Source organism: Lissotriton vulgaris, chromosome 9 (assembly GCF_964263255.1).
Source record: "Lissotriton vulgaris chromosome 9, aLisVul1.2, whole genome shotgun sequence".
NCBI lineage: Eukaryota > Metazoa > Chordata > Amphibia > Caudata > Salamandridae > Lissotriton > Lissotriton vulgaris.
The window spans coordinates 1,045,850,813-1,045,876,075 of record NC_141697.1 but is presented as its reverse complement, the minus strand read 5'-3'; the positions used below and the strand labels follow the sequence as shown (position 1 = coordinate 1,045,876,075).

Genomic DNA, 25,263 nt, shown 5'->3' with positions numbered 1-25,263 from the left:
TCATAAACCATTCAAACCGTATATGTTTTTAAAAGATTCAAGCCTACTCTGTGGTGGCCTGTGTGTCCTACTAGGGTCGGACTGGCCAACAGGGCAATCAGACAGTGCCCGACAGGCTGGTCTGACAGGTCAGTGTGTGGGACAGCTTTTTGGCTGCCTGTGGGATTGTTTTATTGTCTGCTTGGCTGGGTTTTACTGTTGATTTCTCTGATATTAATACAAACATTGCCTTCACCAAGGTCAAATCCATGCAGTCTTACATAACTTGTAAACCACTTATAAAGTATGTTTTTACAGATTCACAGCTTCCCCAATTTGCAAACATGGTCCATTTTCAACTGTCCCATTCATTACTCGAGTCCACATTATTTTTGGTGCCCTGGCATGTTTTCTGTTTTAGTCTAACTGTGGAAGGGCCGGACTGGCCATAGCGGGCACCAGGCGTTTCCCCGGTAGGCCGCTAGGATGAGGGCTGGTTTTGGGCCCCTGGTGGGGCATTTTTGTTAGAGGGGTCAGCAATATCGGCCCCCTGTAACAAAATCGGCCGAAACTGGCCCTCGCAAACTGCTCAGCTGCACTCCCCATCACCCCAGGGGGGGCCGGCTGAGCAGTTTGCCAGGGCCGGTTTCTGTTCCCAGTCCAGCCCTGAACTGTGGTACTACCCCTTTAAGGCTCAGATATGACTGACAACCACAGGTATTTGGAAACAAAGCCCTCTCTTTAGTAAGTGTCCAACAGCTTGACATTAAAAAACAATTTTTACTCCTGACCTATGCCAGGTCGACCAGTTTGTATAAAGGCAACGGGTTGTATTGTCCTCAGTCAGATGAATGTAGGCAGAGACATTCTGGGCAAAGCCTCCACACCAGGGCAAACTAATGGAGAAAAAACATAGCCAGCATCAAAAGCTCGCCTTCTTCAAGTTTCCACAGTTGAGGAAAAACCGACTCGAAATTGTACAAGAGCCACATTTTCTCCAACAAATTTGTGGGAAACTATTTGGCGGAAAAAAATGTTCTGTCTATTGTTTCTGTCAAAAATCTAACTCTAAGACAAAGGTGCAGCTTTCCTAATGCCAACGAGTGCCCATTATTCCTTAGCAATGTAGTTTAGTGTAAATATTGTTTATCACGTTCCAAATTTAAAAATCTGTTTTTATATATACAAGTAACCTTTAGCACCTGCAAAAAAATCGTAGGAAAAATGTAAACCTGTTATGTAAGCACTCCTAAAATAAAAAGTATGTTTTCGGAACAAGTCGGGCTTATTTGCTCAATGCACCTCTATTGGAAACAAGCTCTTTAAAAGAAATCACGCTATTTTCGCAATAGTGCAAACTCTATTTTAATGAAACAGGATGTTGCAAAGAAGCGAAATTTTACCCTGAAAGTCACAACCGAACTGCATGCCACAATCACAGCGCCTCTTAACATTTGCAATAGCTCCTCTGATGCCGGACTTAAGTACTTTCCCAACTGCGCCCTGATCTGAGTTCACGGAACCTTGTATGTCCTCTTCCCAACTGTTGTAACTGTCTCTTGTGGTAACTTTTGTACGCATCCACTGATGAAAACTTCAGAGTTTAACTACTATTACTGTAACCCTGTATCCTGCAGGATCGGCCAGCTTAACCCGCGGGTGGGGTGTGGGTGTCACGAGGGGTGTCACAGGAAGTTGCAGGAGGTGTCACGCGAAGGGAGTGGGGGTTGGAAATTTAAATAAAACTTACCTCGAGTCCGGGTACCGCATCTTCTGTGCTCCTGCTCTCCTGAGTCCGCTTCCAGGAAGCAGGCAGCCAGGCTCCCTCCCCTAAGCCAATCAACGCTCCAATGGAGTGTTGTGATTGGTCTGAGCGCTGTGCGCAGCCACGGCCCGTGGAGGGAGTTTCGGTGAGGCGGAGAGGCGGGGCGGGGGAGGGGCAGGGTGGGGGGGTGCTAAAAACTGGAGTATGGATAGTTGAAGGTAAGTTAACAATTTATTTAATAAAAACGGATTTTGTAGCGCGCCCTGCATCACAAAATGCAACCACAGGTATTTGGAAACAAAGCCCTCTCTTTAGTAAGTGTCCAACAGCTTGACATTAAAAAACAAGCTGAGTGTGATATTTTCTCTTATAGAGCAGCCTCATACTGCTGATAACAGAACTGGAGCCATCGGCCTACGTAGAACAAGCCGCCACATAACATATCAGATAGTCATACTCTCTTGGTCATATAACTGAGCGGGGCACCCCTTGTTTGTCTTCTATATTTATGAAAATATTTTGGGTTTGAAACTGGTGATTTTAGATTATTCAAGAAGACTAGTTGTTTGAAGACCTTACTTTCAACCAACACAGAATGACTGACTGGCAGGGCCGGACTGGCCGTAGCGGGCACCGGGCGTTTTCCCGGTGGGCCAGGAGGGTGTGGGCTGTTTTTGTAACTTTGGTCCGGTTTTGAAGCAATGCGGCCCCTGTAACAAAAGCACAGAACAGTGTTTCCACCAGTACTCCCCCGGTCTGGTCCGACGTAATTGTCAGGGCTTTTTACAGTCCTGCCCTCCTGTCTCGGTCCTTATTATCTATGTCTCTGACACTATACAGCAGGGGTCTCCAACGTTGGCCTAGGAGGGCCAGGTCCAAGCCAGGCATTTAGAATTACCACTGACAATGTCTGTAAGTTCTAGTAAGATTGAGTGTATGCAAAGCTAACTTCTGGAGATAACCTGAAAATCTGGCAGTGGATCTGACCCACTAGGATCTAAGATGAAATACCTTCTATACAGTCACACCAAGTTAAAAAGTTTACTTGACCTTCAATTTCTTGATAGTTTGCTGTTATTGCCAATACTTACAAATGCTGTTTTACCGCCTAGTGTTGTCTTACTTACTTAAAGAAAAGTCTTTTTTTCAGACAAGGCCAGAAAGTTCTCATGGCCAACGTCAAAAGAAGAGGTAGGGGTGATTTTTTTTTTTTTTTATCATGGGAAGACATTATACTGTACATAGAATTTAATGAAAAATGTATGCAAAGAGAACTAACTGATTTGTCTGTCGTCCTCCCCGTCAAGATGGCTCGCGCCTTGGCTTTTGTCAGAGGAAAGGACTTTTGGTACGAGTCGTACAAGTGCTTGGCGAGGACTCGCAGGTCCGCGGACTCCGGGTTCAGGTGGTCTACGTCGCTTGAGATCTCTGCGAGGAGTTTCTCCTTTTCAGCTTGTGGCATGCGTCCAAACCTGATGGCTGCAGAAGAGGAAAACAAAACCTCAGGTTAACTTTACACTCTAAAGGACACACCGGCCTGCGCATTCTAAAAGTCCCTCCCCCCACAACACCTCTTGACAGTCTCTGGCTTCGTTATGGGAGCTTGACCTCAGCAAGTGAGCTGGTTTGGAGAGTAAATCTGAAAAGCAGAGAACCGGAAACCTCAAGTCTGGCACTTCCGCCCACTGCTCAACTACACCGCGTGGCAGGTTCAGCTCAACTCACAAACAAAAGAGAGTTTACATGCTTGTCTGTTATGAGTAATCGCAGATTTTTACCAACAAAAATATAATCCAAAAAAATAAACTTCACAAAATACCGGGGTGTGCTGCTGTGCTAAAGAATATTCGAAAAAGGTCTGAATGAAGTGGTGTTGCTCTGTGCATACAGTAAACACTTACAGGAATTAGCATGAACTCTAATTGTATTCAACATCCATACATAAGCTAGCTCTTCTATCGGTGCATGTTAAAAAAAGTCACGAAATTATATGTCTTGAAATTCAGGATTTTGAACTTCATATTTTTTCAAGTCTTTCCTGGCCTGTGACTAAAGTCACTATCTGTTCATTGCTAAGGGCCTTCTGAAGTTGTCTTTGAAGTGGACACAGTGATTGCAAAAATCCATACAATGAATGCAGAGATTGAGGAAAGATAAAGTATTTGTAGATGAACACGTTCAGGAATGAGTTACTACTGACTTCTTATCTCAATACAAATGTCCAGACTTGAGCTTCAGGCACAGTGGCGTCCACCAGCCTCCTACAATCCCCGACCATACACTTAAAGGACATACATTAAGGCTTTGTATGTATTTAGTGTGTGACAACCTCGCAACTCTCTTACGCAATGCGCATATGTAACTTGCTCGGTAACACTACCATAGTAGAGCTAGTGGTGTAAGCCATATTGCAATGGGATGCTGAACACATTAACATGGCGTAGCAGTCGTGGCCTCTGATAATGCAAGCCAGGAAAATGGGCCCCTACAGTCTTTTAGGATAATAACAAGCAGCCACAGTAGGGTCTCAGTGGGCCCTTCATATCACTGGGCCGAGGTGCGACTGCACCTACTGCACTATTAATTGCTACATCCCTGCACATTAACACCTTTGGACAAACCTGTGTCATTATTTCTGCTGCCAGTGCTTTTTTCCCTATGGGGTATTCCCTATAGTGTAGATGTGAATGATTAGACACCTGCATGCTTCAGGTTCAAGGGTCAGATTTACAGTTTGACAAATAATACTCTGCCTGTTTGGGTGGAGGAGGGCATTACTTCTGCCACTCTGATGATCTACTCCCCGTTAAATTAAGAGATGACAACCACCCAGCTGTCAGCATGGTACATTGAAAGGAATTGCTATCACAGCAGTTCTTTTCAATGTACAAACGGTTTGGAGGACAGCGGCCACCAGCAGCCATTCACCAAACTTTTCAAAAAGTTTTTGTCTTTCTGAAAACAACCCCCCCCCCCTTCAGACAAACTCCTAAAGCTGGAGTTAGTTTCAGAAAACAAAAAATGTAATCACTTTGACACTCTAAGGCTTCCCCCAGGGTGTGGGGGTCAGTATTCTTTTCTGTTCGTTACTGGCAATGTTTTTACTGAAGTTGATGAACTGGGAAGAAAGACAATACACCGTCCACCCTAAATGGGACGGACTGTGTAATGGCCTTCTTCCAACATCACCTACTCTGTGGAACAGTTGTAGCAAAACTTAAAGTCCACCCATCTCTACCGGGCACTTTGTTGCTTTTACAATGGAGTACCCTACCCACGAAACTCTAAATTGGGCCATTAGTCCGCATGTATGTAAGTGCAAAGCACAGTCAAGTGCCCATGGGTGCCTGAAGCTTAAGTACCTGGTGTGCATCTAGTGAAGTCTGCGTCATCCTTCTCAAGAGTAGGGAGTACATTGCACATATACATTCAGGGTTTCATTGGTGGACATATGTTTGTATGTGTGGGCCTGTGCATGTGTACGTCACTGTGTGCATTTACATAAATGCATGTGTGTGTGTGCGCATGCATGCCTGTGCATGTGTAGGCGCGTGAGAGTGTGCATGTGAATGCACAGTCAAATGTGTGACCACTCTATTGAGATCCAAGGTGGGCTGGAATACAGCAAAGAATGGAAAATGTTCCTGGGCACTCAGTGAACTCTTATTCTCGCCAGCCAGTCTTTTTCTAACATGGACTACTCATGATCATGGCTCACAGTGTTGACTGGTCAGGTTTGGTCTCTTTTGCCTCCCTTAGAGACTGGCTGCTCCTTTAATCTGTGGACCAAAAAGGTACTCTGCTGAGACATGAGAAACACAGCATTCTTTTATAAATTGTGGGACCACAGAACCAAAGAGACATTGGCCAATTACTTCTTACAGTCTACAACGGGAGCAGCAGCGGATCCTTTTCAAAACTCCGCAGGACAGAGACAGCGGAAACGTCTTCCTACACTTTCTTGGAAAGTAGGGGATGGAGTGAGAATAACTACACCAATACTCAGAATGGTAAAAGGGTGGTAAATCTCTCTCAAATGCCACTTCAAGAAAAAACAATGATAATCCTTCTTACAACCTTTCAAAGTATAAAAAGAGATGCTCCAGGAGCGTGGTAGCGTCTACAGCCACTAGTCGTGATAGATGCTCTACAGATTTACATTCTGTCTTGCGAAAAGAAAAACAAAGCACTTGTAGTTAAATTCCAAGGACCAGAGGCCGTATTATTCATGCAACGCATTATCCTTCATTTCGCAGGGCGCATCTCTTAAAATGTGCGCCAGGCACAATGAAGGTAAATGCACCGTATTATGATGAATTCAATGCCCTCAGGGCAGCCGCAAACGCGTGCAGCACTGGGGGCAGCGCATTCATGTGAAAACAAAGCAGCTGCTCTGAAGCCGCTCTGTGTTTTCACAGTGCAGGCAGCAACCCAGCTGCCCTTTGAAGGGGGAATAGAGACCCCCTTGCAAGGGGGGTGCAGTGAGTGACTGTACTTGCCTGGAAGGGGACGTCTGGGGGGGTCCACGGGACTCACTTTTTCCCCCTCCAGAGGGTTGCTATCAGGGGGCGCACTTATACATCGCCACCAGTCAGTGAGCCTCCTGAGAGCTTCTTTGCCTCTGCACCCATGTCTGTAATACGGCACGTGCGCAGAGGCAAAGGGATTTCCTCATTTGCCTGGGGCACGGGGCACTTCCCATTCAAATGAGGGAATGCCCTCTGAAGCCACCACTTATTTTTGGGGAACAGGACTTATTTTTCATCATGAGACTTTGACGCAGAGCAAGAAAGAGAAAGGCTGAAAAGGGACAAAGTAAGAAGAAGAGAAAAATATGAAAACATTAACAGAGGGGGAGGTAAGGATGAAAAAGAACCTGCACGTGTAAGATAAAGGCCAGACTTAAAAAATTCTCATGCAGCGTAGCACCCAAAAATACTGCACTGCATTGCATGTGAAAGAGAAAGCAGGAGAACACCATATCCACAGGGATATACCCCTCTCCTTTCTCTTCCCTAGTGCTGGTGAAGAATTTTGATGGCGAGCCCCGCGCCTTTGCGCCATGGTGCATGTGTGTGTGCGTGAGTCTAGCATAGATTTTGTACTGGAAGGATTCCCTTCCAGTACAAAAACCGATGCCTAGACAACTTTTTAAAACTTTTCCTACATTGTACATGTGCTGTATAGTGCATCACACATGTGCAAAGTCAGAAAAGAAAGAAGAAATGAAAACATTTCTTGTTGTAATGCCTGCTTTTAAGTGGATTTATTTTGTTATTCAAACCACGACTCAAATTTTTGTTAGATAGGGTTTTCTGTAAAAAGGCATTGGTGGCTGCATGGGAACGCCTATGTACCACCCATGGAACGCTCCCTTGACGCTAAGTAACACAAAGGGCAACTTTCAAGCGCTGGAAAGTAAATAAAAAAAATTCATACATTTGGTCTGATATGGGTCCATTTTTTGATGCAAACACAGGGTAACATGTTTGTAAATGTGTTCCCATGAGACAGCAAGTGTATGGTGGTGAAAGAAAAATATGTGAAAAGGAATCAAGAATAGACAGCCTCAGCTTTCAACAACCACAGCATTGAGCAACGCTGGCAGTGGGCTACCAGGAAAACAGCGCTGGCACTTCCTGCAACTATTGGGGACTGATAATATGTAACGAAAGAATCAGGTACAACTCACGACACCAATATACTGCTGATGGTCTGACTGATCTTGGGAAGAAAATTGATCTAGGGTAAAAGACCACAGAGCCAGCAAATTGGGGGCATTTAGGGTTAAAATGAAAACATTTTCTTCTCCCCTATGACATCCCTTGGTCAGATTGTTTTTCAAGGAACAAAGCAGCCAGACATACTGTTACGCAAGTGTTGCTTTGAAGTTCTCTAAAAAGTTACTGTACCTTCGAAAGAGAAATCGTTCGAAAGTATAGCTCAGCGTAAGAGGTTGGTATAAGTTACCATAGAAATTCAGCATTTATTTTTTTTAAAACGGAAAAGAAACACAGAGCAACTTCCTAGCCTGTGTCTATAACCACAGATGCTAGTCCGACAGCCAGCCTGCATGCGATTGACAAACAGGTTTAAAGCAGCAAAAAGCCACAACTATTGAAAATGGTCTGACAAAGAAGTTTTGAAGCAATGCTATGGTAAGTTAGGCGTGAATAAGTGGGCAGCAGCACTGATAGGTGCATTCCAGAATATTCTCTACAGAAACATCGCCCAGCATAAATATTGTGTCCTAAATATTGTTTCAAATATATTGTTCCATTGGGTGTAGAATTTCCATTATGAACTGCAATGGGGCAATATTCTAGTAGACTGCATTTGTACCATTACATTTATATCAGATGATATAGTGTCAACAAGATTTTAGTGTTACATGGAGGACTCACACTCTTGAAACACTTGCACATTTGGAGTGTTATGTGTGTCTGATTGTGAGAAATGTTTGCTTTCTGCTCTGTATGAAACTTGTAGGGTTCATCTGCTGTGTTCCTTCGTGATTTTTAATTTTTTTTTACCAGAAATATTCTGTCTGTCTCATGTCGTTCTCCGCGAACCTAGTCATATGTAAAATTGTCATTACGTAAGCAAATGTCTTCCATTGATCTAGTATATTGTCCATCCTATAGTTTGAAGAATGTTCAGCTTTTATTGCTTGCATGTCTTTTCAGGGGGGTTTCTTGCGAACTGGCATTATTTCCTCACAAGTAGTATTTGGCTCTGACAAAGGATGTGCAGTTTTATCTTGGGTTAACTTTGAAATAATTTCCCTAAACACTTTGCAACTAGGTATATGTTACATATATTTTTCATAAAGAAACATACAAGGGCACGTGAAGTCTGACTTTTTGCGAGAGAAAAACTTCACACATTTCTACACAAAGTCATCTAATTTTTCCTTTTCTTTCACTCCTTGCCTCACGACTCCTCTTTTTTTTCACTTGCCCTATCTCCGATCCCTCCATTTTCTTTGTCTCCCCTCCACTTTTCAGCCATCCCTCCTTATTCCCTCCACATTTTGCTTCTCTCCTCCAAACCCACACTCCCGCCCACTTATTCTGGTTATCAGCCCGAAAAAATGTACAATGTTGGAAACGAGTAACGCCTTGTGATTAATGTGTCATTCGGTCTCAGGGTTCATTTTGCAATACCCACCCTGGAAAACACAGCTCTTGCAAAGCTCCTGCTCCTTATTAGCCGGGTTGCCAACATGGTCTCCTGCGTGTGGATGTGGCAACCCATACCAGCCCTAACTGGACTTTGGCACATTTCTTAAGACTCTATTCTGGCTCTTGGGAGCTAACTCAGGACTGAAGATGAAACAGATGGTGCTCAGTAGACTCATGAGGCCAATTTTTGACCATGCAGTAAAATCCTCTGGCATTGTGAGCCAGCAGAGGAGAAACAAAGCTAAAAGGAATAGCAAAGCAGCGCAATGCCGAAACTTACATTATCCGTATGAAGAAATGTAAACAAACATATTGCTGTTCCCCTTTTTTTCCTTAACCCCTTCGCTGCGGCGGCTATTCCGCCGCAGCGCTAAAGGGGCGGGGCGGCCGCGCGGCGGCCGCATGCTGGTGACGGAGCCGCTCCGTCACCAGCCGCGGTTGAGCTATGCTGGTGACGGAGCGGTTCCGTCATGACCCGCCCCGCTCATTAGAACGCCCGCGCAGGCGCGAAATCAGCGCCGCGCAGGCGCGGCGGCCGGGCCATGACGGAACCGCTCCTTCATCAGCACAGCTCAACTGTAGCTGATGACGGAGCGGTTCCGTCATCAGCATGGAAGGGGTTAATTGCATAACGTTACTGGTATGAAAGAGGTTAACAAAGGATAATCCTGGAGAATCACCATCGAAGGGACACCGATTCACAGTGGAGACGAGGCTTCCAGGAATCAGTGTTAATGTGCATGGAAAGGACATTCCAAACCTGGCTAGGCTCCTCAAGAATACCCTGGCTTGCCCATAAATGTCTATTCCAGTTGGCTACTCCCTTAATGCTTCCTATCCCTTGTCTTGCTATTTCTTCAGCCGGCGTATTGCTCTTCTCTTTCCAGGGTCCCCGATACGGTTCCATGGAGGCTTCTTTTATGTTTATACATTATGCTATATTTGTGTCCCTTAGAGGTAATTTGTTTTTTTTACACACGGTAGTCAATGTTGTTTCCCCACATTTCAATTGTTATCCCTTCCTCAAACACTCATTCTCTCTCCTGTGTATTACATTCTTCACAACTACATTGCCTCTGCTGTCTCTTCCATCCTCACCGACCTATGGCATCATGTGTCTGCCTTGGCCTAAATTCTGGCTGTGGAATAATTGTTTCTCCTGTCCCAGTCTTAGACAGCAGCATGCTTGATACTTTTTCTCTCTGAACTCCATTGGCCCCAAGACCCCTACTATTAGCATAAGGAAGCTCCTTCTAATCTCCACTATTAGTGCCATGGCACTCTTACACATCTCCATGCCACTAGACCCTTCAGAAATCCTTACCTCATTATAACCACAGGAGAGCAAAGGCACTTTCCTAGTCCCTTGGGATGTGGAGGAGGGTGAGGCTACAGGTGGCTGACAGGGCTCCCCACCACTATTGGCAAGAGTGAGCGGGCCATGGGCTCTGCAGCTTCTGACTGCACGCTTGTGTCTGGATATGGCTTTTCCCCACGCTGGCGCTATTTAAGGCCAAACCAAGGCGCACTGCGGTCAGCGGGTGGTGGTTCTGGTTCTTTGGAGCTGAGTGGGGATGTGCACTCATCTCTCTGCTGCTCCAGGCAGTTACACAGTAGTGACTCCCCTAACCACTCTGCTCCCCTACCCTGCCACGTAGAGGTAAAGCTTATATCCAGCAGACATGATGTCCTTGTTTCAGAACACGCCTATGCCTTTTAGGGCACCTAACCCCTGCTCGCAGATAAGTACTTAAACATGAAACTATGCCTGTGGTTGCTTTATTTATTTTCAAAGTATAACATTTCCAGGAGCTGAACTAGGCTATCATGCTTACATGAATATATGCCATGCCAACCTTGCAAGATGTGGTGCAGCTGTTGGCACCTTGCCTACCACTCTCCTGGTCTCATCTGAAAGGGCTGACAACACTCCGTACCAGTGAGGAGAAACAGGCAAAGCATGCAGATAAAACATGTCCTGCACCAGAATTTTAAAAGTGCCATTTGGGGTAGAAGCCACTATTTCAGTACACCGAGCAAAAGCTCATAACAGCCACCAGACCTAACTAGCCTGCCCAACCCATCACAACTAAATGGAGAGTTGGGGAAGAGACACGACAAACCACTGATGTGTCCAGCAAGCAACTCCCCTGCCGTATACTAGTTTTGCTCTGTATATGTTTTTTTTTTTTTGCTGAATTGTGCCAGTCATCGGCTCTCAAATGTAGTCTCAGCTAGTCAACAAATAACAGCGAAAACCAGCAGGCGAACAGCCTCGTGACTCACAGAGTAAAATATCTCTCTCTAGGCCACAAAATTGATAATAGGAAAAAAGAACCCGTCAGTGACCTACCAGAGGTAAAGTGAGTTCAGATAGACAGTTTGCACGCACGAGATCTGATAAGGCCGTGCATTCTGAACCCTTCCCACACCCAGGCAGCGTGATTAACCTGTTTTCTTCCTGTGTTTAGTAAGGGGTTGCTGGAATGGCGTCGGGCCAGTAATTCTGCTGGCTGATACGTGCTCTTCAAAACTGCCGCTAGGCTTCCGTACCATAACTGCTTTCTCTTTAAAGTTCATCTGTCAACAGAGCACTATCGAGATCGTTCAGATGTCTAGGAGCTTGGGGTCCACCACGTGATCCTCAGAAAGAGTGTGACGTTGCGTGATAAGACGCAGTGTCCCTCAGGAATAGGGTGACCAGAATTTTAAAGCAAAAAACCGGGACATTTCACAAAAATAGATGAAGGACTATAATTTTACTTCAAGCGAGCGCACAGAATGATAGTGCTCCTCAGCAGAGAATTACAAAATAGGCAGTAAGAACATACATAAGAAGCAATTTTTAAACCCAGTAGCTTGCCTGTGAATTGAATTGCTTTCTTGGAACAACTGCTAACTATCCCTGCTTTGTAAAACATAAAAAAAATCTCCCCCCTTTTTTAGTTGACCCTCTCCAAAAAACTGGAACATGAGCTAAATTTCTCGAAATCTGCCTGGACAGCTGGTGAAAAATGGGGACTGTCCTGGTAAATCCGGGACGCCTGGTCACCCTTTCAGGAGACAACAAGAACTGTGTCATATACCATGACAAGGATAACCCACACCAGTGGAAGTTTGTGAACATCACTGAACTGAAGTAACTTTGTTTGTGTAGAGATTGGACTGTGTGACCTTCTATGCCAGTGACTGACAAATAAAGCCCATTTTGAGCATGGTAAGCATCACACTCAAGAGCAATAGCAAACCGATGGCAAAGATGCACTAAAAAATGCTGATATATGCACGTTCGACTAACTGATCTCGTAGGACACCTTTGTCACGTGGTACAAAGTGTGATATCAACATGACTTCCTTAACACGCATCTGCTATTCTACTTTTAAAATACACACCACCCTATACAATAGTGGTACCCTTAAGATTAATTTGACATTAAAACAAATTTTTCACCTTGTTAGTGGTATCTGCAGAGACGGCGAGACAGACCTGGAACAAGGCGCTGTCTGAGAAAACATTTATATCAAATTCTCTGAATTCTGCACTGTAGGAAATTGGGTTACTGGTTGAGGGGGTTGAAACCCTACTCAAGCAGCAACCACAATCCCTGTCAGGGTGAAACACAAATAAGCCCAAAATGTATCTGAGCTTAACCCTCAGGTAGCTAGGCACAAGAGCAGGCAGGCTTAGCTTAGAGGCAATGTGTAAAGTATTTATGCAGCACAAGAACCGTAATAACACACACAAGTAAAGATCCGCAAAAATTGAAAAAATTGAGTAAAATTTAACAAATTATTTGAAAGCAAAACGGCTAAAGTTCAAGTAGTAGAACTGGAAAAATCCAATTTTAAAGATTTAGGTAAAACTAGTGCTTAAGAGCACACAGCGCTAACTGTGATTATCTGGTTGCACTGTACCGGGACAAAGTCACAAGTTCAGACTGACTGCGATGAATTGCAGGCCACATACAGGAACCATGTTAGGCCCACTTAATAAAGTATTTTAAATCCTGGTTGTGCTGCTTTGTGATATCTTGTGTTGAGAATGTGCCATGTAGTAGCGATTCAGAGGAGCTGCTGGGTTGCAATGTGAGGTACTGAATCAAGGATGTGCAGCGCAACTGCAGCTCCAAGGAGCTGTGACCCTGTGATGCGAGGTCTTGCATTGAGGATGCACAGAGATGGTTCCAAGGTGATGCGAGTTCCTGCATCGGGGATGCGAAGCGCAGAATTGGTTCTGATGAGCTGTGAGGCAATGCGTTGCACTGTTGGATCTACTATGGGCACAGCTGGGCCGGCAGAGCACCTTCAGCCCCACTTCCAAAATCCTGGCCTGGGATGGCACCAATTGGGGACAGAAGTCAGAACAGACAGGTGTGGTGTTGAAGGTGGTTAGAGCATTTTCTGACCCTGAAGCTCTGATCAGTAGGCCAGCCAACGAGCCCTTGGAGTCACTCTGGTGGTCCTGAACTCAAGATGCAGACCCAGTCCTTCTTACACAGGCTGCAGGGCAGCAGTTCTTCTTTCAGCAGAGCAGCACTGCAGTCCCTCTTCTGAGTCTTCCAGAGGTTCAGAGGTGTACTGAAGAGTTGGGTCTGAGGGTCCAATATTTATACCGGGTGCTCACTTTGAAGTTGGAGAAACTTCTGGAGTCCTCACCTACAGAGGTGTCTCAAATTTCTAGACTCCCTGCCCTGGCTCCAGCTTGTCTGGGACATAAAACAATTGGTGTTACACTTTTTGTGAGAGTGCTGAAGCAGGGTCTTTGTAAGTCTGTGTAAGTGTTGTAGGTGGCAGCTCCACCCCCTATCAGGTCAGAAATGGCCTATCCTGCAATACCTATTCCCCTTTTGTCTCAAAGTCTGGGCGTAATACACAAAGACCAACTGCCAGCTACACCTAGTCATGTGACCCAGGATACAGGCTGCAAGCACCAAATGGTTGGGACAAGAACATGTCATCTTTCTAAAAGTGGCAATTTTAGGATTATGACTTAAAATCCAACTTTTTTTAATAAAGAGGGTTTTAAAATACAATTCTATAGAGACCAAACTTGACTTTCCTACTACGTCCCAATTGAAAGTTATCACTTATTAAATATAACACGGTAACACAATGTTATCCTATGGGAGAGGCAGGCCTTTCAGTAGGAAAAAACTAATGTAAGAGTTTTTCCCTACCAAGAAACGTAAAAGTAAAAAGTACATGTCCAACTTTTTAAATAAACTGCACCTTGCCCTATGTGCTGTCCAGGGCCTAGCCTAGGGGTGACTTATATGTATTAAAAAGGTGTATCTTGCCATGCCAAACTGGCAGTTTAAACTGCACACACAAGCTACAATGGCAGGCCTAAGACCTGTTTAGAGGGCTACTTAAGTGGGTGGCAAAATAAGTGCTGCAGGCCCACTAGTGGCATTTAATTTACATGCTCTGGGTACATGTAGTGCCACTTTACTAGGGACTTACTAGTAAATGAAATGTGCCAATTGGGCGTAGCCAATTTCACCAGAGAGAGAGTATAAGCATTTTAGCACTGGTTAGCAGTGGTAAAGTGCATTGAGTCCTAAAAGCCAACACAAATGAAGTTAGAAAAAACAGAAGGGTTAAGGCAATAAGTATAGGGATGACGCTGCAGGGAAGGCCAAGTCCAGCATGCACCATTTGGTGTAGCGTATGCCTGCACACATAATTAACCCAAGTGACTTGAAACAGTTATGTGAGCTGTGTGCGTTGTACCAAATAATTAACTTATGCTGACTTAAGAATGAATTGGATGTTTGTGCAATAGAAAAACTGAAATGTATGGCCCACACACCCCATAACAGACCCATATGTAATGAGATTTAGTAATCACTACTCTGAAATTGGCAACCATGTCATTGTGCCAGGACCACGTTTTTATGAATTCTTTCCTTTTTTTTGTACTATTTAGTCTGCAGTTTGATAGTGTCATGAATGCAGGTTTGGCGAGAACCACCAGAGATGGTGAGCTTGTCTGCAAGATAAGCAAGGGTCCTGGTCATGATGACTTTGTAAGTGATGCCGCTGGTTTTGTAGATAGTGCAGCCTGGCAAGGAAAGACAATGAAGTTCTATCACGATGGGGCAGTGTGATCTTATTTCTGAGGTCTCAGGCTGCTAATAAGGCAGGGTAAGTGTTCTCTTTAGTATCAAGCACATCTCTGATATCTAACCTTGTCACAAAACAAGAATGTTGGTGTCCAAACAGTATATAACTTAAACCCTTCCAAATGGGAAGCATTATCAAAAGAATTGCTGAATGCAATATGGTGACTAAGGATATCATTTAATGCTTTAGCCACCTCTCTCCAAAAAAGGTCAAGAGTGGGACTCTGCCAACAAATATGCATAGTGGTTTCCCCCGCCCATCAAAGCTCCTTCACTACATTGCACTTACATCCAGGCAAATGTGGTGTAGTTTTGAGGGCATATAGTATCAATCAAATAGGAATTTACAGACACCTTATGGTTTGAATGCACATCGATCTCTTATGGACATGCTTCCTATGAGCATTTGAATGCTTACTTGTAGTTTTCTGATTCAGGTCTTTCACAATCAATTGATATAACCAGTGGGGAGAGGCGTTTGAGCCTACAAATATGGCATATGGCATAGAGCATAGCATCTTATAGCCTGTTATATAAGAGAAGAGCTTCTTAAAGATAGTTTTGGCTCTTGCAGCCACTTCTCTTCTATTAGGCTGCTTCATCCAGTGCCTTATTTGTCTTATTTACTCCTAGTGCAGATGTTCCGCCTCGTTCTGGGGAAAATCTATTTCACATTGTGTAAACAATTTGATGTGCCTTTTTGAAAATGGTTTAATACTCATCTACATCCCTTTGACCATCATTCAGTGAAGGGGATTTCACGTGAGACTAGTGTGAATTTGGATATTAAATGTAAAGAGCTGTTCAACAAGCCCTTCCCAGAAGCGATGATGGTTAGAAGAGAAGCTGATTGAAGCCTGCCACTCAGTGAGGCAGGCCTGTTTAGTGGGACTTAAAACGAAGGCCCAGATTAATTAAGGACTCCCGTTGTCCTTGTGTTCCACAAGCCATCGCACAGCAACGCAAGTCCTTAAACGGGATCACAAAGCCACACAGAGGTCAATTTGCACAGCTTGCATGACTCTGTATATAAATGCAATGAAACACAGTGGCTTGTGCTGGGTTGCTTTACATTTCCTTGTGGTAGGCTTTCCATGGGAAGACGATGGGTATTCCCATGCGTCCACCCATGGAATCTGATGCAATCCCGGATTTAATTCAGGTAGTAAACCTTGGGTTGTGCCAAAATGGCGATCCTATCACAGAGGGTGCTTCTCCTCGTTACTTCCTCTTATGTGCTTGATGCATTCTGCATCATACATATAAAGAGAAAATTGATTCTTTGGATTACTTTGAGAAGGAAGGTGTGTCTTCCTGCACAAAAACGATCCTTCCTGTAATGCAAGTGTCTTGCAGCATGGTGCAAGGGTTCCGCCGTTGGCTCTGAGCAGCCTCCAGTGCGCCCACACAGGTATAGCGCTGAAAAGCACCAACTCTTGGTAAATACAGCACTGTTCAGCACTTTTCCTTTGATGCAACGCAGTGCAGCAACTTTGCTCACTGCTCTGCCTTGTGTGAACTTTTAGTAAATATGCAACTAAGTTTGGAGCTCCCTCTAATATAACACTACCTGCCCTGTGGCCAGCTTTATTTTGTATTTTTAATTAAAACACAGTCAAAAGGAGAATTCTGGAATTTAAGGACTCTGAAGCTACCCTCCATCAAAAATGGCAGACTTTCCGGAATTGGATTTCAAGGTGTCCTCAATAAAAATAAATTGATGAGAGCCAATTAGATGCTGGGCTATGAAGAGAGCAGTAAATGCAGCAGGAAGAAAGCAGACTTATCTATTCGTGAACCACGTTGGCACTTATCATACTGGCACTTAGTAAAGTATTTGGCTCTTCCCTTGGTACCATGGCCTAGGAGAGGACCTGTACTTATAAACCCTTTCTTTCCATTGCATCTGTCAAGCATACAAAATAGAGTAAAAGATATCTTTCCTTAAATGGCTTTCCTTACTTATTAGCAATATAGTTCTTATTGGACCTCTGGCACAGCGAAGAATGTCAAGGTTGATTATGGATGGGTTTGGTCTGCAGGTCCCTCCGTAGTTCTGAGAATGTTCTCCTCTTTTGTTTACTTCGTTAAGCACTTTGAAGGTAATTCCTCATTTTTTACTCTGTCTTCTAACATTCCTGCACATTGAGGCCAATATATTTGATATTCAAGACATTTCGCTGTTTTGTGCCTATTTTAGTCTCATGATAGCCAGCAAAGAGAGTAAAACTGGATGAGGTATTGAGGCAAGGCTGGGATGACTTTATTGGTACCACTAAGCCTAGTCTTTGATCTTAAAGGTTGACAACGGTCGACGAGTATGAAAGGGATATGGGAAAGGGAATTTAGAAATATCAAATGGCCCTTCACGTCATCAATATCCTCGTTGGCATCACAAACAATTGCTCTTTTCCGCTTTTCTGTTTTTGTTTGTGAGAAAAAGAGCTTTGTTTTTGTGTGTATGCACTACAAAGCTTTCCGTTTGCTAAACTTGGTACCGCAGTCTTCCAACTAGTATTCTCATGTTCTAAACTCTTGTTTATTACTGTGTAGCACTGTATAATGCTTTGTAACTTATGTAACTTGCTTCCTGCTGATACTCTGTAAAGCGCTCCGATACCTCCATGTCTAGCCGGCGCTATATAAAACTAATCAAATAAATAAATAAATAATGAATAAATATGAGGGTGGGTAGCGCTTATGAGTGTAACTGATGGAGCCTTTTTCTCTACATATGTTTTTTACAAGGGCACATACCTGCTCCCAGTAGCACCCTTGAAACTACATTTAAAGTGGTGATGTAATTGGCGATGACAAAGATGATGGCGTCTCTGCTGTTGCTAGTGAAGTCATTGATGACGTCCTTTGTGATGTCATCAGTGACACCAAGGCTGAGGTTTTGAGCAGTTCATTGGAAAAGTTATATGCCCCACAATATAAATTAAAACGTAAGTGTCGAACATACTACGTAGTTGGAAATCAGCCAACCTTTGGTGACATATTTTCTCCACACAGCTTGGAATTACGAAATATGATAATTACATGAGTTCTCATCTTTTATAATGCTTAATTATTGTTTGTAGGACATTTTGCCAATAATCTAGAGGAAAGTGAAGAAGGAAACTTCGCTATTCGCTGATTCCCAGGGCATTCTGTCTCCACGTTTATAATTGTGCTGGCTCCTGCAGGAGTTTCTCATGGCTAGCCTTGACTTTTGAGCCTCGACGTTGCCACTGTAGCTACTGAAAAGGAAACAGCCCTACTGATACATTTTTAAACTAGTTTAAAGGAGGCAAACAAACCAGACACACAATAATGTATTATGATGACCTATTTTGCTTACTGAGAAGTTATTTAATTTGTTTTTTTGTTATCCCCATGTATGTCAGTGTGCGCGACTGGTTTTTGTTGATGGCATCATCACTGAAGATACCTATCCCTTTCTTCACTGCCAAATCAGCAACCGCAGGCGGTTGATTGACAGATCAATGTGGAGGTGTGTCCAAATATGATGTCATCAGCAGAATCACGCCCACAGAATGATCAATGCATGGTGACACTAAGGGGCGTGGAATTTAGAAGGATTACAGATCGTGCCCCGATAATCGATCGAGAAATGAGGAATTACCATGGGAATCAGTAATTCTGGGTCTGCGTTGCGGATCCTTCCCCATTGTCTCCCAGTTGTAAAGCAGCTGAAATATGCAGGGAAAACATGAAATGTTTGAGGTGTTTTTGTGTACTTTGTAATTCCCGATGAGGCTGATAACCCTGTGGCCAGGCCCATCAAGAATTCCAGTGTACTCTACTGAGGCCCTATAAGTTTCATAACTGTGGAGGAAAACTCAAACTGCATTTTGCACAAAACTCAAAATAAAGTGAAACTTGACAAGATAATCCATTATAAAGTACTGCACAGCATATGTTTTTAATGTTGTTAGTTGTCCCCTTTAACACAGAAAATTGATCTATTTAAATTGTTCTGCTGCTCCTAAGGGATCCAATTCCCGGATTAAACATTCTAATGTTCCCAATCAGTTTATATCCCAAGGTCACACATTTTGCCTTGGAGACCCTTCTTTAATAGTTCTGGAGTAGGGAATTCACTTCCCTGTTTCTGTAATGACAGCCACACTAGGGGCCAGATGTACGAAGTGTAATTCCGGTCGGTCACGGCCGAAATTACCGAATTTCGGCCGTTACCGACCGGAATTAGGCTACTGAGATGTAGGTGCCCAAATTGCTAATTCAGTAATTTACCGATTCGGTATTTTAAGGAATCGGTAAATTACAGATTCCATAAAATACTGAATCGGTAAATTACCGAATTAGCAATGTAGGGACCACTCAAATGAGTGCTTTCCCCTTTTTTGGGATTCGTTATTTACCACCAACTACAAGTTGGTGGTAAATAAAGAAACCACCCCAAAAAGCAATTTTATGCAAATTGCTTCAGTGCCATGTTGCAGACATAAATGCCCTAAGGGCATGTATGTCTGCAACATGTGCACCCATACACAAATGAGGGGTGCAACAGGGAGTCAAAGTGACACCCTGCCACCCTTCAATGTTTCCCCCAATTACCGAATCGGTATTTACCGATTCAGTAATTGACATTCATTCCTATGGGCCTGGAGGCCCATAGGAATGAATGTTAATTACCGAATCGGTAAATACCGATTCGGTAATTACCGAAACTTACCGATTCTGTAATTTGTTCTGTAAAATTACCTACATCCCATTTGCCTGTTCTTAAATACCGAATCGGTATGATTCGGTATTTAATATTCGGTAATCTGGGATTACCTACATCTGGCCCTAGATACGGATACAACAACTAAAGTGCTGACTGCTTCAGTAGGTACGTTTTGGTGTGGATTGCGTGACACAACTCTTTCTTGCTGTTCTCATCAGTCAGTTGAAATCTGATAACCCATGACTCCATCAGCCTCCTATTATGACAGTTTGGCACATTCTGCTTAGGAGCAGACTTAGCAAGGGTTGGAATGGTGTTTTTCAGGTAGCACCACTTACACCTTCCTCAGCTACGCTTGAGTGCAGCTCAGACCAACAGTGGCGGCTGTTGACACAAACATACAGTGAGGCGCGATTCGCTACATACATTAAAACACACACACATACATTAAAGAACTGCATTAAAACACAAAAACACATCAAAATAAACATCCAAGAAACAAAAAAATAAAAGTGACTATCCTTATCCTGCAGCACAGCCTCGATACTCTCCAGTCCCTGGCTCCAGACTCTGGCTCCAGACTCCTCCGAGAGCAAGGTGACGTTACACAGCTAACTACCTTATCCAATGCAGACGCTGATCTCATGCTGTGAAGCAGCATGAGTGAAGTGTCTGAATTGGCTGGAGCATGCTGCCTCAGCACTCTGAAAGGCACTGGAGGTTTGTGCCTGTTCTCCAACCCAGCTTTCTGAGATGGCTGGGTTGGAGAGTTTGACCTGCCCATGTCGGTTTGGCTGGAGCAAGGACCCGGCCAAACCGGCATGCACAATTCATACTCAAGCAAAGATGCACTGGCCCCATCCTGCCCTCTCTGTTCGTCAGTAAGCTGTAAAAATGAAATGGTAATTTTATTACCATCTTTTTCCAGCTGTCTGCACAGCAGTGTGTGTTTGTGTTGGGGTGTGGACTGCTCCTCCACTCCTATGGAGGAACCGCTGCTGCAGACCAATGATGTGATTTCATCCCGAATTGACTCAAATGGGTCCCTTTCTCACTGCACCATCAGGATTCAAGCAAGCCGGGCCGAAGAAGGCTGAAATGCCAGAAACCGGTCCCCGGTAGCTTGTCTCCTTTCTGGTGAAGAATTGGCTTGGTAGTTTAGTCTGCCCTGTTCCCATGATGCACTGGGCCAGGGACAGACTGATTTGCATATAGCCAGGTTCTGAGCTGGGATGGTGCAGTGAGATAAATAACGGTGATGGATCAAGCCCTGATCTTTGGACTGGGTAAGAGTGGTCTGCTTAATTCAGACACTCTGTTCATCACCACCCCCTTTCCTGAATCGTTTTTGGCCACTATAGGTGTGGCAGGGTATACTCAGACATGAGTCCCTTTCTCACTGCACCATCAGGATTCAAGCAAGCCGGGCCGAAGAAGGCTGAAATGCCAGAAACCGGTCCCCGGTAGCTTGTCTCCTTTCTGGTGAAGAATTGGCTTGGTAGTTTAGTCTGCCCTGTTCCCATGATGCACTGGGCCAGGGACAGACTGATTTGCATATAGCCAGGTTCTGAGCTGGGATGGTGCAGTGAGATAAATAACGGTGATGGATCAAGCCCTGATCTTTGGACTGGGTAAGAGTGGTCTGCTTAATTCAGACACCCTGTTCATCACCACCCCCTTTCCTGAATCGTTTTTGGCCACTATAGGTGTGGCAGGGTATACTCAGACATGAGTCCCTTTCTCACTGCACCATCAGGATTCAAGCAAGCCGGGCCGAAGAAGGCTGAAATGCCAGAAACCGGTCCCCGGTAGCTTGTCTCCTTTCTGGTGAAGAATTGGCTTGGTAGTTTAGTCTGCCCTGTTCCCATGATGCACTGGGCCAGGGACAGACTGATTTGCATATAGCCAGGTTCTGAGCTGGGATGGTGCAGTGAGATAAATAACGGTGATGGATCAAGCCCTGATCTTTGGACTGGGTAAGAGTTGTCTGCTTAATTCAGACACTCTGTTCATCACCACCCCCTTTCCTGAATCGTTTTTGGCCACTATAGGTGTGGCAGGGTATACTCAGACATGAGTCCCTTTCTCACTGCACCATCAGGATTCAAGCAAGCCGGGCCGAAGAAGGCTGAAATGCCAGAAACCGGTCCCCGGTAGCTTGTCTCCTTTCTGGTGAAGAATTGGCTTGGTAGTTTAGTCTGCCCTGTTCCCATGATGCACTGGGCCAGGGACAGACTGATTTGCATATAGCCAGGTTCTGAGCTGGGATGGTGCAGTGAGATAAATAACGGTGATGGATCAAGCCCTGATCTTTGGACTGGGTAAGAGTGGTCTGCTTAATTCAGACACCCTGTTCATCACCACCCCCTTTCCTGAATCGTTTTTGGCCACTATAGGTGTGGCAGGGTATACTCAGACATGAGTCCCTTTCTCACTGCACCATCAGGATTCAAGCAAGCCGGGCCGAAGAAGGCTGAAATGCCAGAAACCGGTCCCCGGTAGCTTGTCTCCTTTCTGGTGAAGAATTGGCTTGGTAGTTTAGTCTGCCCTGTTCCCATGATGCACTGGGCCAGGGACAGACTGATTTGCATATAGCCAGGTTCTGAGCTGGGATGGTGCAGTGAGATAAATAACGGTGATGGATCAAGCCCTGATCTTTGGACTGTGTAAGAGTGGTCTGCCTAATTCAGACACTCTGTTCATCACCACCCCCTTTCCTGAATCGTTTTTGGCCACTATAGGTGTGGCAGGGTATACTCAGACATGAGTCCCTTTCTCACTGCACCATCAGGATTCAAGCAAGCCGGGCCGAAGAAGGCTGAAATGCCAGAAACCGGTCCCCGGTAGCTTGTCTCCTTTCTGGTGAAGAATTGGCTTGGTAGTTTAGTCTGCCCTGTTCCCATGATGCACTGGGCCAGGGACAGACTGATTTGCATATAGCCAGGTTCTGAGCTGGGATGGTGCAGTGAGATAAATAACGGTGATGGATCAAGCCCTGATCTTTGGACTGGGTAAGAGTGGTCTGCTTAATTCAGACACTATGTTCATCACCCCCCCCCTTTCCTGAATCGTTTTTGGCCACTATAGGTGTGGCAGGGTATACTCAGACATGAGTCCCTTTCTCACTGCACCATCAGGATTCAAGCAAGCCTAGCCGAAGAAGGCTGAAATGCCAGAAACCGGTCCCCGGTAGCTTGTCTCCTTTCTGGTGAAGAATTGGCTTGGTAGTTTAGTCTGCCCTGTTCCCATGATGCACTGGGCCAGGGACAGACTGATTTGCATATAGCCAGGTTCTGAGCTGGGATGGTGCAGTGAGATAAATAACGGTGATGGATCAAGCCCTGATCTTTGGACTGGGTAAGAGTGGTCTGCTTAATTCAGACACTCTGTTCATCACCACCCCCTTTCCTGAATCGTTTTTGGCCACTATAGGTGTGGCAGGGTATACTCAGACATGAGTCCCTTTCTCACTGCACCATCAGGATTCAAGCAAGCCGGGCCGAAGAAGGCTGAAATGCCAGAAACCGGTCCCCGGTAGTTTGTCTCCTTTCTGGTGAAGAATTGGCTTGGTAGTTTAGTCTGCCCTGTTCCCATGATGCACTGGGCCAGGGACAGACTGATTTGCATATAGCCAGGTTCTGAGCTGGGATGGTGCAGTGAGATAAATAACGGTGATGGATCAAGCCCTGATCTTTGGACTGGGTAAGAGTGGTCTGCTTAATTCAGACACTCTGTTCATCACCACCCCCTTTCCTGAATCGTTTTTGGCCACTATAGGTGTGGCAGGGTATACTCAGACATGAGTCCCTTTCTCACTACACCATCAGGATTCAAGCAAGCCGGGCCGAAGAAGGCTGAAATGCCAGAAACCGGTCCCCGGTAGCTTGTCTCCTTTCTGGTGAAGAATTGGCTTGGTAGTTTAGTCTGCCCTGTTCCCATGATGCACTGGGCCAGGGACAGACTGATTTGCATATAGCCAGGTTCTGAGCTGGGATGGTGCAGTGAGATAAATAACGGTGATGGATCAAGCCCTGATCTTTGGACTGGGTAAGAGTGGTCTGCTTAATTCAGACACTCTGTTCATCACCACCCCCTTTCCTGAATCGTTTTTGGCCACTATAGGTGTGGCAGGGTATACTCAGACATGAGTCCCTTTCTCACTGCACCATCAGGATTCAAGCAAGCCGGGCCGAAGAAGGCTGAAATGCCAGAAACCGGTCCCCGGTAGCTTGTCTCCTTTCTGGTGAAGAATTGGCTTGGTAGTTTAGTCTGCCCTGTTCCCATGATGCACTGGGCCAGGGACAGACTGATTTGCATATAGCCAGGTTCTGAGCTGGGATGGTGCAGTGAGATAAATAACGGTGATGGATCAAGCCCTGATCTTTGGACTGGGTAAGAGTGGTCTGCTTAATTCAGACACTCTGTTCATCACCACCCCCTTTCCTAAATCGTTTTTGGCCACTATAGGTGTGGCAGGGTATACTCAGACATGAGTCCCTTTCTCACTGCACCATCAGGATTCAAGCAAGCCGGGCCGAAGAAGGCTGAAATGCCAGAAACCGGTCCCCGGTAGCTTGTCTCCTTTCTGGTGAAGAATTGGCTTGGTAGTTTAGTCTGCCCTGTTCCCATGATGCACTGGGCCAGGGACAGACTGATTTGCATATAGCCAGGTTCTGAGCTGGGATGGTGCAGTGAGATAAATAACGGTGATGGATCAAGCCCTGATCTTTGGGCTGGGTAAGAGTGGTCTGCTTAATTCAGACACTCTGTTCATCACCACCCCCTTTCCTGAATCGTTTTTGGCCACTATAGGTGTGGCAGGGTATACTCAGACATGAGTCCCTTTCTCACTGCACCATCAGGATTCAAGCAAGCCGGGCCGAAGAAGGCTGAAATGCCAGAAACCGGTCCCCGGTAGCTTGTCTCCTTTCTGGTGAAGAATTGGCTTGGTAGTTTAGTCTGCCCTGTTCCTATGATGCACTGGGCCAGGGACAGACTGATTTGCATATAGCCAGGTTCTAAGCTGGGATGGTGCAGTGAGATAAATAACGGTGATGGATCAAGCCCTGATCTTTGGACTGGGTAAGAGTGGTCTGCTTAATTCAGACACTCTGTTCATCACCACCCCCTTTCCTGAATCGTTTTTGGCCACTATAGGTGTGGCAGGGTATACTCAGACATGAGTCCCTTTCTCACTGCACCATCAGGATTCAAGCAAGCCGGGCCGAAGAAGGCTGAAATGCCAGAAACCGGTCCCCGGTAGCTTGTCTCCTTTCTGGTGAAGAATTGGCTTGGTAGTTTAGTCTGCCCTGTTCCCATGATGCACTGGGCCAGGGACAGACTGATTTGCATATAGCCAGGTTCTGAGCTGGGATGGTGCAGTGAGATAAATAACGGTGATGGATCAAGCCCTGATCTTTGGACTGGGTAAGAGTGGTCTGCTTAATTCAGACACTCTGTTCATCACCACCCCCTTTCCTGAATCGTTTTTGGCCACTATAGGTGTGGCAGGGT

The 25,263-nt window shown here is 45.1% G+C and overlaps 1 protein-coding gene across 1 annotated transcript in view; it reads right to left on the bottom strand.

The window, feature by feature from the left end:
- The window catches only part of PPARG (peroxisome proliferator activated receptor gamma), a 219,712-nt gene that overhangs the window by 59,972 nt on the left and 134,477 nt on the right, over positions 1-25,263 (bottom strand). Inside the window, exon 5 of the mRNA XM_086938962.1 lies at positions 3,024-3,223. Within this exon, the coding sequence (XP_086795088.1) occupies positions 3,024-3,223 (200 nt within the window). The remainder of the gene's footprint in view (positions 1-3,023; positions 3,224-25,263) is intronic.